The 13,133-nt window shown below is 36.4% G+C and overlaps 1 protein-coding gene across 1 annotated transcript in view; it reads left to right on the forward strand.

Annotated features, from left to right (window-relative positions):
* The window catches only part of CD109 (CD109 molecule), a 159,739-nt gene that overhangs the window by 80,608 nt on the left and 65,998 nt on the right, over window positions 1-13,133 (forward strand). Inside the window, exons 7-14 of the mRNA XM_007945220.2 lie at window positions 364-448; window positions 7,286-7,382; window positions 7,659-7,800; window positions 8,425-8,534; window positions 8,841-9,065; window positions 10,168-10,269; window positions 10,363-10,425; window positions 11,209-11,385. Coding sequence (XP_007943411.1) covers window positions 364-448; window positions 7,286-7,382; window positions 7,659-7,800; window positions 8,425-8,534; window positions 8,841-9,065; window positions 10,168-10,269; window positions 10,363-10,425; window positions 11,209-11,385 — 1,001 coding nt within the window. The remainder of the gene's footprint in view (window positions 1-363; window positions 449-7,285; window positions 7,383-7,658; window positions 7,801-8,424; window positions 8,535-8,840; window positions 9,066-10,167; window positions 10,270-10,362; window positions 10,426-11,208; window positions 11,386-13,133) is intronic.

Below are 13,133 nucleotides of genomic sequence, written 5' to 3' on the forward strand. Positions count from 1 at the left end.
TGCCGAGGCAGTATCACTACAGAAGTAGATTGCTCAACCTTCCTTTCAAGGAATGGCTGGTGGGGTTGAACTGCCAGCCTTCTGGTTAGCAGTCAAGTGCCTTAGGCACTATGCTACCAGAGCTCCTATTTATAAAATAGTTCATATTCTAATTATATAAATCTGATCAAAATAGAAGTTTCTAATTTTGGGCTGAAACAATTTTAATCTATATATAAACATGTATTTGGATGTTTATGAATCTAAGTTCAAATCACACTAGTTTTCAAGTCTTTTAGTACAGCTCTATTTTCTATTTTGTTAAGTTGAAGATGATAGCAAAATAGATTCTTTAAGAGATTTGCCCTTACTTTTCCTTTCTAGTGTTACCAAAATTTGAAGTTACTTTGCAGACACCATTATATTGTTCTTTGAATTCTAAGAGTTTAAATGGGACCATCATGGCAAAGTAAGTATTATTTTTCTTTTTATATGACTATAAGTTATTATTAAATTGTATGATAAAACCTCATTATATACTCTAGAATATTAGCACAAGTTTTCCTAACAAAAATGCCATAGGAGGCAATAAAGAAATGTCTATAGTAGATAATGAAGCATTGGAATAGATCTCTAATAGCCTTTGCATTCATCTCTATGCTTATAAGTGGGTTCGATCCTTAAATTTTTCCCATGGATTAGTGTCTTTTCAAGATTAATCAAAGAATTTACAGTCTACTTGTGTCATTAAGGAACAAAAAAAGAGTTGTATATTTATTCTTTTCCCAATAGATGTAGAACTGAGGTGACTTACCTCTTCTTAATCACACACACACACACACACACACACATGCACAGTATGTTTGCCAATAACAGAGGTTGAGATTTTGGGGGAGGGATTCACTTAATGCAATAAGCAGATGAGTAAATAATCTTTCATTTCACAGAGCATAGCATTTGTTTTGCTAAGACGAAAGCATCATCAGAGTCCTAGACTAACGGTCTTCAAAAGTGCGGTCTAGGATTGCCCTCATGTAATTCAAGGACCGGTCTCTTATGGTTTTTATTTTTGATGTGACAGATTTGTCCTTTGGTTTCTAATATATTTTCATAATTTATTTGCAATAGTTAATAAAAACTAGGCATCATTTTACTGCTATCTCATCACCATTGTTCCTTCTCTAGTGAAGTTTTGTGGCAGTGACAAGTGATAGCGTCAGTGTGTCTCCCAGCAGAAGCAGTGCACAGACAGAAATGTCTTGAGGACTCCTGTTTTAGACAGTTTGGCATAAAATCTTGCCAAATCCATGCAAAAAAAAGACAAAAATATGTACTAAGTTAGTTTTCTGCCCATGGTCAGCTAAAAGGGAGCTTCCAACATGAATTTAGTGTAGGTACTGTGGATGGATTTATGGTTTAAAAAACATAAATATCTGCATTCTGTATAATTACTGTAATGCACTTGACCTTAGCCAAAAGTTAAGGTTTTATCTTGAGTTCTTTGACTAATGTTTATAAAACTCAGTGGGTTCAAATTCACACAAATCATTTATGAATTGAGTCTGGATACCTTATTTTGTTTTGCTTTTCAAAGGTATGTCAGGGATTTCATATAATAAATTAAAACTTCTTAAACTTTAGTAAGCTATGTATTTGAGACTCTGATAAAAGTTATGAACCCTCTCTCCAGAGAATTTTGTATATAATTTTAAGGGGCTGTAGATCCTCTGAAGCCACACCATTGGCACGCCTTCCACCCTTATGTAAGATCTCTTGTAGTTTTATCTGATTTTCATTTGTTGTGCCTCTTTGAGATACTCATGATGGAGAATGACATAAAAATTATGATGGTCCCTGGCATTCCTTTAGTGATCACCATACAGTATTCTTATTTTCTTCAGTATGTGCTTCAGTCAAGGTTCAACCAGAGAAGATGAACAAGTAGGAGATTATAGTAAGAGATTGATTATAATAAATTGATTTATGTGATTATGGGAACTGGCTAGATAATTCTAAAATTAATAGGGTGGGCAGGCTGGAACACTCAGACACAGCATGAAGTGCCTCCCCACAGGCAAAAAGTGTTTGAAGAAATGGAGGCTTTAACCTAGTCAAGTTGTCATAAAAAAGACAACCACAGTATATTTGGTTTGATTGTTGTGTATAGTGAGTGTCCTTGTTGCCATCCAAAGCTCTCAGGTCAAGCTAGTTCTGATAACAGTCCTTTCTGAGTACTTCTTTCCTATTAAATCCCTTCTCTTCAGGTTTCAATTGCCTAAGTTGTGGTAAAGAAAGGTAGTTCTATACCAGGGAATCTTCTGTGTGAATTTAGAAGAAATCACCACCAACATGGCCTAGATCTCTTTTTCTAGAGGCCTGTGAATAAAGGTTGAATATTTTCCCTCTATTCTTCACCCACTGCTGTCGAGTCAGATATGACTCATGCGACCCCTCCTTGGGTTTCCAAGGCAGTAATCTGGTAGCAGGGAGCTCTGGTAGCATAGTGGCTAAGGCACTTGACTGCTAACCAGAAGGCTGGTGGTTCAAACCCACCAGCCACTCCTCGGAAGGAAGGTTGGGCAATCCTACTTCCATAGTGATACTGCCTCAGAAACCCAAGGAGGGGTGGCTATGAGTCGGGGCCGACTCGACGGCAACTAACAACAACAACAATAACATCACTATGGAAGTAGATTGCCCAGCCTTCCTTCTGAGGAGTGGCTGGTGGATTTGAACCACCAGCCTTCTGGTTAGCAGTCAAATGCCTTAGGCATTAATTTTGGGCCTACCAGTGCAGTTTCAGGAAAGTGATCATCATCATCTTGACTATGTCTGTCATAATGGAGGCAATGTCTCTCCTCTCTTCAGAGGCTAATTCCTCCATTTGGGCCTTGGATACTGCTTGAACAGTTTCTCTTAGAAAGATAAGCCCAAGGTCAGTCCCCATGAGACAGAGGTTAAAGATGTTCCTAATGTCCAAACTACCATGCCACTCCATCATTTCAGACATTAACTCCTCCTCTCAGTAATCTCTCCTGTCTTAGGGTTCTGTATTTCTCTGTAACGCCTCACGGAACTCACAGACACCCAAGTGATCGTCTCACGTAGTAGTGCTAGAGGCTGGCAGACTGGCAAGTCCTAGGTCTGTGAGTAAGTCTGGAGGATCCTCCCAGTTCTCAGGGTTTGATGAACTCAATCAGCAGATCATATGGTGGCTGCTGTCCCAAATCCAGGGGTGAGATGAGGATAAGCCAAGACACAAAACCGGAGCCAGAGGAGGGCGTATCTTCCCAGGAGATATACCCTCCAGCAAGCTAAGGGTGGTGATTTGAATTATACCCTCCAGCAAGGCAGGACTCAAGATACATTCCACCTGTGTTGCTCCAACAGGAATAACCCAAATCGATGGCTTTAGCAATCAGCAGCTACTAAGTTGCGCCCAGCAAATCCCACCACAGAGCCGATTGCCAGTCATTATAGGCAATGACTACTACCAGCTGTCCAGCCAAATTGATACCTGACCTTAACTAGCACACCACCCCAAACCGGCATGGATAATAGGATTTACAATACATCATAAAATGGAGGGCAATGGCTAGAAGGGCAACATCAAGCAATTCACCGCAGATTTTATCTTCTGTCAGGAGAATCCCACTTCTCTTGCCTATATCTTGATTTCTTCTATTTCATACCTTTGATCTTTTGTTCTTTAGTAGCATCTTCACTCTGTTTAAACATGTCCATGACTCCTTCCAGCCACTGTCCTATCTCTTGCCTCTTTGTCACAGCTGAGCTAGCATTGCATTTTCTACTTCTCATTCCATTCATTCTTCAGCCACCTACAATCTGTCATTCATTCTCACCACACTGCTGTTAAACTGCTTTCAATGAGGTCACAAAGACCTCCTTTTTGTTCATTTTTGGGAGTACTTAGGATTTTACAAATTTCTTTTTAAAATTTTGTGGCATTTGAAACTATTGTCCATTCTCATTTCCTTTTTGATTTTCCTGTGTTTACTTTGCTCCCTAGAGTCTTTGCAGGCAACTCTTCTATTCATCTTTTAAACATTCTTTGTCTTCAGAGCTCCATCTTTGACTCTCTTCTCTTCTTTCTGAACACACTTACTCAGATCTTTCTCCTGCGAAACCAGGCTTCTATGATATGGTGACACCTAAATCTGTATCTCCAGCCCACATTTCTATCTTGAGATTCAGACCCTCATATCTAGCTATTCACTAGATGTCCCCTACTGGGTGTCCCACAGATATTTTAAATGGAACATATCATCTTTCCCCAAACCTGATTGTTTTCTTGTGTCCTTATCATGGTGGGCTGCATCACTACCTGTTCAGCTGTACAAATCAGCTGCATTCTTTCCTCTCCCTTAATCCCCACATCTAATCAACATGTATGCTACAGTCTTATCTCCTTAATAGCTCTTAAATCTGTCCACTCTTCTCCATTGCCACTTTTTAGATTCAGGCTACCATCATTTATCTTCTCAATTGCTTAGTAGTTTCTTAAATGGTTTTTCTGACCCTAGTTTTACCCCTTCTAATCTTTTCTTTATACTTTATCCAGTATTTTTTCCCCTAAAAGACAAATCTAATTTTATGACTCTTTTGCTCAAAAAATTTTAAATTTTTTTCAAAAGTGTCTTTTGAAACTTCCCACTCAACTCCTCTTTATCTTCCCAACCTCCATCCCTGCATTTTACTTGTGATTTCAAGAATGGAAGTTCATTTTTCTGATCAATAGGTGTTTACGTAGGCAATTTTATGACTTGACTATTGCCTCTGATACCTCTCATAGTCACAGAGTGTGGTTGTTTGCTAGTCTACCTGCGTAAAAACAGATCTGTGTCTTGTTTACTACTGCATCTTAGTGCCTAATATGGTTCCAGCCATGGAATAAACATCCAAAAATTACTTATTGAAAGAACAAATGGATAAACAATATGACCCCTAAGATTTCAGTTTTAAGTTGTATGTAGCACAGTGAAGTCTTCAAATCCAATCAAAAAGCTACCTAGGTGGAGTGAACCAAATTAGTTGTATGGACAATAAATATTGTTTCATCACTAACCTAGTGGGTAGAGACTAGGGCCTGAAATCAAGTTGTTCCTTGGGTGTATTTTGAAAAGTGATTTCTGTTGGTTTACCAATTGGATGGTTGTTACCAAGTTACAGAGATAATTTTGTAAACATTTATTTCATAATAGTTATTATAGTCATCTCTCTGAGTGAATGATAAACAGTTTAGGTTACTTGTTTCCTAGCAGCCATCTGTCCCATCAAGTTTATAATGTGTATAACATTTCACAGAGAAGAAGGTTACAGGTTCCTTTTGGTTTTGAAATCTTGAACAGAAATGATTAAAAACCTGCATTTGTTTATTAGCTTTGATGTGAACATCTGCTCACTACTCACTTTCTCAATAAAATAAGTAATAGAATCTTTTTCACTCATCACAGTGGATCCTTGAGTGCTGTAAAGAAAACACAGCATCGATCTAGTTTGCATCCATGACTCCTGGGTACAGGGAAATTTTTCAAGTATTATTTACTTTGAGGTTTATTTGAAATGTATTTATTATTGATAAACTAAGCCATGTGTATGCTAGAAATGACAGGGAAAAAAAAGTGGGAGAGAAACATGAATTACACTAATAAGTTCATTTTTTTGGTTTCAGAAAAATAATTCCTAATTTTGGTAATGATACTATCAAAGAACATGCTTGATTTGCTTTATAAAATGCTAGCAAATGATAATTTTCTGAATAATTTATCCTCAATGCTTCCAGATTCTATTTGGGACAAAACCTTCCATATCCACGTTTCACTATTATTATAATCAGTTTCATTACTTGGAAGCTAAATCTACTTCACTTTTAAACAAAATGGAAGATATTTATGTCTGAGAATAAACTGTGTCTCAATTTTAAAGCTCCCTGTACTACCATAATTTAACTCTTTTAAAATACTCTGTTTTAGTATTCTAGTGATGCTTTTATTTAATTTTTAACAAGATACAAGTAATGCCAGATTTTGAGGACTCTTGAAAGAGTGAATTTGATGCTGAAATTGCTAACCAGGGTTTCCACTAATTTTACTATATTAACATTGTTTTCTTTTGGAAGGGTGGTACATTTGAAGGTGGATTTTCTTTTGCAGTGTACTATTTTTTGTCATTTGAATTGAGTTGTTCCAGATGAGGAGTTGTCTCTGTGTTCATTTAATGGATTCAGGAAGCAGGAGTTTACTATTACGATTCACAGAGTGCAAAGCAAATTGACTTGCTTATTTGGCTCAGCATTTCACAATAAGATGGAAGGAACTCAGGAGATGCATTTATTTAAAAAGGCTATCTGGCAGTAAAATGATTTACCAAAGTTTGCTTCTCCTTCATAATGAAGAGACTTCCAAATCATATGTGTAGATAGAATTAATACAATTCATTGTAATAGAATGCAAAGCAGCAGAGAATGATATTTGGCTGAAGAAGATAATTTTGGTACTATGGATGAAAAAAATGTTATTTAAAGTTTCCTGCTTGATCATTTACATATAGTGATACAATTTTTGATCATGTTTGGTGCCTCTGAATCTATTGTTGTTGTTGTTGTTATGTGCCATCGAGTCGGCCACGACTCATAGCGACCCCCTCCTTGGGTTTCCTAGGCAGTATCATTATGGAAGTATATTGCCCCATCTTCCTTCCGAGGAGTGGCTGGTGGGTTTGAACCGCCGGCCTTCTGGTTAGCAGTCAAGTGCCTTAGCCACTATGCTACCAGAGCTCCCCTCTGAATCTATATAGTTGAATAAATTCTCCAGGCTAATGTTGGAACATGCTGTAGTAGGTCATTGTGATTGAAATTTCAGCTAACATTTAAAAATCTTTAAAAGTGTCTTTTGGGTTCATAGTTAATTGGCCAGTCCAGATTTCTAGGCGTAATAGGTTTTTGCAGTCTTTTAAAAAGCTTTGGACAAGAAACTGTCACTTCCAGTCACCATCAGATTTTCTCTGGGGTGTCTGGTTGGAGGTTGGGCAAAGTGTGCATTACAACCTGTTTTCAAGTATTGTAGTTAAAAGCTTTCCCATTTTAGAGTGCTGATTTTAAGGATCCTCATTTGGTAAGGATATTCCTGGCTTTGTTTATTGTTGAAAATTTATAGGAAGGGTATGTTTTTAATATAATTCTTTCATGCTGGATTGCCAGTATGTACTGCTGATAGTAATAATTAATTGAGTTATTTTGATAATATCAAGTAAAAAATGTGAAGAAACTCTGTTAATTATTTTTCAGGTATACGTATGGGAAGCCAGTAAAAGGAGATGTAACACTTACATTCTTACCTTTATCCTTTTGGGGAGTGAAGAAAAATATTACAAAACATTTTAAGGTAACTTTTTAAAGATTTTTGTAATTTATAATAGGAAAAACTCAAAGTGTATTTTTTTTTTTAGAAGTAAGATTTGTACTGAGTTGTCAAAAAAAAAAAAAAAGACAGTATAAGAAAATCAAGAGCTTTTCAGCTTTGTACAAGTGAGAATCTACCCATTTATAGCAATTAAAATGGAACCAAAAGCCATCGTATTCTTGTGACTTAGATTTTTATTTATTTCTTAAGTTTGAACTGCTAATGTGAGAAATAAAATTGAACTATTTAATAAAACAGATAAATGGATCTGCAAACTTCTCTTTTAATGAAGAAGAGATGAAAAAGGTAATGGAATTTTCAGAAGGGCTTTATGAACGTGTGGATCTTTCTTCCCCTGGGCCAGTAGAGATTTTAGCCACAGTGACAGAATCACTTACAGGTTGGTAGACTTTGAAGTGAAGGTAAGGCTGTTTATGTGGTGTTGCTTATATGGTCACCATTCTTAGACTTTCCAAAGATGTTACTTTATGTTAAAACTTGTGATTCTTAGTCTAACTTGCAGCATGTTTCCATAATTAAGGGGAAACTTATTATCTATGAAAGTTTGTACTTCAATCACATTTGATAGCTATTTGTAAACCGCCCCCCCCTCCCAATTTCTATTGTATTTTTCAACCTGAAAACTATGCAGAAAGGTCTACATTTTCAGCTGGCCAACCATCTTTTCTTTTATCGCTTAGTATCTCCTGAAACCTCACCTCTTCCTGGAGGGTTTTGTCTTTTAATAAGAAAATAAAGGTTAATTCTTCAGACTTTTATGTTACTATTTCAGCAACTTTTACCAAAAGGGTGTTCTTTAAATAGCATTAATCTGTGGGTGTACATGTTATTGAGAGGAGAATAGAATTAATCGCTCTTAGAAGGGATCGATAATATGTGAATGAGGATTCTGTACCCTGATATCTTAACCCTTTAACAAGAAGCTTAGATGGATAGATTGGTGGATAGAAGCTCTTGGTGATGTATTACTTTTGCTTTCTGAATGGTGCAATTTCCCAAACAGGTATCTCTAGAAATGCAAGCTCCAATGTGTTTTTCAAGCAACATGATTATATGATTGAATTTTTTGATTATGCTGCTGTGTTGAAGCCATCTCTCAACTTCACAGCCACTGTAAGTTGGTATGTTTATTACTGGCCTAAAGCAATAGTTTAATATATTGAAATACAGCGAGAAATACTACTTTTAATGCCAAGCCAAAGAAGTAGATAGATAACTTTTTCACTTTAGATATATGAAGCATTTAGAATTATTTCCAAATGATCTTTGTCTAATTTTCTTAAAAAGTAGTTTCCAATACCAAAATATTTCTGAGAGTTCAATTTCATGGGAATACCAGAGGTAGAAACTAGATTTAAATTGAATTTAAAGGCATTGGTTCTCTTGTTAACTATTTTAAAAATGTGTTTTGACAATTAGGTGAAGGTAACCCATTCTGATGGGAATCAGTTGACTCCAGAAGAAAGAAGAAATAACGTAGTCATAACAGTGACACAAAGAAACTATACCAACTACTGGAGCAGATGGAGTACTAGAAACCAGGAAATGGGAGCTGTCCAGATCATGAATTTCACTGTCCCCCCAAATGGAATCTTTAAGATTGAATTCCCAATTCTGGATGATTCCAAAGAGCTGCAATTGAAGGTACCATCTGTTTCCCATCATTATCTTACTGCAAAAATACCATTACAATTGTAGTCTCATGGCAAGCCTGCAAACTATTGGAGGTCAAAGTGCATAGGAAGTGGACAGATGTTTGTATTTTTTCAAAAAATAGGGCAAAGTGTTAAAAGCAATTTAATGACAGTGGCTGAGTGTTAGACTGAGTGAGTGCTTCCTTGTAAGTTCATTTTGAAGAAAACAGAAAATATAGATATGATATAATGATATAATGGAGAGGCTCCTCAACCCTCCAGTCTAGGTTGATTTTTAGTTATTTCAAATTTCATTTTGGCAGGAACTGAAATAAAAGAGGGATATTTATTTATTTATTTCCCACTCACACAGCTTTACCAAACTCTTGTTTCTAGAGCAGCTTTCTGAGACTCCTTAAGCTTTCTAGCTACGTTTTTTTTTTCCTTTTTTTTCCTGTGGCAGGGAGGGTTATTTATCTCTGCGTAGGTCAGGGCCTGGGCAGAATAGGGTACTCTGAAGGTGTGAGCATTGGTTGATCAAGTAGAATGCTATGATGCCTTGCTTGTAATTGACTACATGTTGTGGAGAGGAGGAAAAGGAGAAAGAAAATGATTTCCTTTTCATTCTCTCTCTCTCTGTTTTCTGATAATATACCTTTGTTTCTGAAGGAAGATAGGACTATTCTTTCTTCCCTTGCATTATGATAGTGAAGACTTTCTTCCAAGTTTTAAAATGATCAATTTCTTTATGTTATGTTATGTGCCTGCCGTTGAGTCGTACCCGACTCGTAGTGACCCCTCTGTGGGTTTCCGAGGCAGTATCACTATGGAAGTAGATTGCCCCATTTTCCTTCTGAGGAGTGGCTGGTGGGTTTGAACCGCCAGCCTTCTGGTTAGCAGTCAAGTGCCTTAGGCACTATGCTACCAGAGCTCCCTAATTTCTTTATAGTACAATCTATAAAGTGATGAAGATCTAATGTCTGGTGAATACATTTTTTTTCTGCATGAAAAAAAAAGTGAATATGGTTTTCAATAATTGTTTAGCAGCTAGCATCTTTTCTTAAGGTTCTGCTAAAGGTGAAAATTAATAGCTCCTTTTTTCTCTGTTACAGGCCTATTTTCTTGATAGTGTAAGTAGTATGGAAGTTCGTGGAATGTTTAAGTCTCCTAGTAAGACATACATCCAGCTAAAAACAAGAACTGAAAATATAAAGGTAACGCTTATCAAATCGCTTGATAATTAAACAATCTATTTGGACTTTTTTTTGTCATTAGTATGTACATATTAATTAATAATCTTTTTCTAGGTGGGAACACCTTTTGAATTGGTGGTGAGTGGCAACAAACAATTGAAGGAGCTAAGCTATATGGTAATCTCTTGCAGAATCTAAATTTATCATCTATTATAGAATCATCTTAAATGGTGTTTATCTTATATCTAGGCTACACTTACTAGATTTTAAAATTCATCTTCTCTCTTTTGTAATCTGTCCTCTATATATTGCAATAAAAATATCTTTTTTTTTCTTTTTCATCTATATTTGCATTTCTAATGTATGATAAATATTTAAACCTTATATTACATTAAAAAATTTAAATTGATTAAGCAGCATTTGTCATTTTAGAAAAATTATAAAATATAAAACCATGAAAATGAAAATAAAAAGTTACTATACATGCCTTGTAATGTACTAATCCTGCTCTTCCCGTGGTGCCCGGTATTCCTTCCAATGCAAAACAGTTTCTTCATTATGAAGCACTGTTGTCCCAATCAGTATTGCCCTAATCTTATCATTTTCTCTTTCCCAGTGTATACTTGTATTTGTCAGGGTGGCTTTCTTTCATTCAAAAGGGTTTTGAGGTTGGTGTAAGTCAAGAATGTGTGTGTATTTTTAAAATTACGATAGCATAGTGGCTAAGGCACTTGACTGCTAACCAGAAGGCTGATGGTTCAAACCCACCAGCCACTCCTCGGAAGGAAGGTTGGGCAATCCTACTTCCATAGTGATACTGCCTCGGAAACCCAAGGAGGGGTCGCTATGAGTCAGGGCTGACTCGACGGCACATAACAACAACAACAACAACAACATAGCTATAACCAAGAGTCTCACCTGCTCGAGCATAAAATCAAACGTGTTTACTTTTCTCTTCAGGTAGTATCCAGAGGACAGTTGGTGGCTGTAGGCAAACAGAATTCAGCAACCTTCTCTCTAACACCAGAAAATTCTTGGGCCCCAAAAGCCTGTATCATTGTGTATTATATTGAGGATGATGGGGAAATTATAAATGATGTTCTGAAAATTCCAGTTCAGCTTGTTTTTAAAAATAAGGTAAGATTTAATATAATAACATTTGAAAGAAAACTTCATATTAATGAAGTCTGAGAAATGTGATATTTCTTTAGAAAAAGTATTTTTAAACCAAATTGGTTAGAAATTTATATTACTTATTTCTGGAACTATGGTTAAACCTCTTCATATTTAATTATTATGTATATATTTTCCTATGTGGAATTATTGGGCACGCTGAGTCGTATTTGTAAGATACAGTTCCTGTCTTTAAAAGTTCAGTGCAAATCCATTCAGGATTTAACTCAAAGCCATTTCAGGATTTCAAAAACGATTGAGTCAGTATTTCTTGGGCATGGAATTCCAGTGACAATATAGAATATTTTATGGACAATATAAAATTTGTATATTGGTGATATTGGCATGAAATGAAATGAAGGGAGTGGGAGAAAATGAGACCATTTGAGATGCTGTATTGTAGCAGAGCCAGGCTTTGTTGTACCCATTTCATTAGCCTGGAAGGTAACTGAGAACAAATTTTCAACAAACTTGGCTGCTTTGTATGTGAGAATTTGTGTGGTTTATGGTCTCCAAAAATGTCAGTGATTTTTATAGAGTAATATGCCCAGTTTGTGTAGGAATCCTCTTTGAATCTCCATTCTGAAAAGAAGCATGATTACAGGATGCCAGGTGGGATTGAATCATCTCATGCATGTTAAAATGAGCTGTAGCAAACCCAAACTCATTACTGTTGAGTTGATTCTAACTCATGGTGACCCTACAGGACAGAGCTGAACTTCCCCATTGCATTTCCCAGGCTGCAAGTCTTTACAGAAGCAGACTGCCGTCTTTCTTCAACAGAGTAGCTGGTGGATTCAAATCACTTTTGGTTGGCAGCCAAGTGCTTTAACCACTGCACTATCAATACAGAAAATCAAACCCACTGCCATCAAATCAGTTCCAACTCCTGGTGACCTTATAGGATGGAGTAGACTACCCACTGGGGTTTCCAAGCCTATAAATATTTATGGAAGCAGACTGGCTCATCTTTCTCCCATGGAGCAGAGTGGGTTGAGGTTCAAACTGCTGAGCTTTTGGCTAGCAGTTGAATGCTTTAACCACTGCACAACCCAGGCTCCCTGTGTCACTTATAGTTCTCCCTAAAAACTACTGTCTTTTTGAGACGTCTTAAGTGAAATGATCACTGTTTTAAAGTAGTGATTTGCAGAGCTGGTGTTAGCTGCTGGCTAGTTGATTCAGACTCATGGTACCCCTATGTATACATTTCTTCTAACAACATTTCTTTTTTTTTTTAATTTTTCAAAATTTGAGAAGTAGCAGTAATTATCCATGCCTTCTTTTGTTGAGAACTGTTAAACTAACTTTGATCATCAAAATATAATACAAACTCCTATTTTTCATCTTATGAGAATAATATTTTTAGGCAACACTACATTATGTTAGTGTCAGAGCACAATTTTTGACTTCTAGTGATTCTGTATTAATCATTCAACAAGGGTGAATTTTAAAGTTGGAGTCAGGCTTAACCATGGAAGAACACACCCCTGAAAGAGAGAGCAGAGTCTGATGTTAGCCACTGTGTAAAAGGTCAATGACCTGGAGGAAGCAGAGTATGTAAATAGCATGCTTCTGAGAAATTTCTTGGATAAAAATGATAGTATTGGTTATGTTGAGTGCGTCAGGGTTGTATTCTTTCTCCACACTTATTCAATCTATATGCTGAGCAAATAATCCGAGAAGCTGGACTATATGAAGAAAAACGTGGTATC

Source organism: Orycteropus afer, unplaced genomic scaffold (genome assembly GCF_000298275.1).
Source record: "Orycteropus afer afer isolate SDZICR_OR568_19922 unplaced genomic scaffold, OryAfe1.0 scaffold00133, whole genome shotgun sequence".
Lineage (NCBI taxonomy): Eukaryota > Metazoa > Chordata > Mammalia > Tubulidentata > Orycteropodidae > Orycteropus > Orycteropus afer.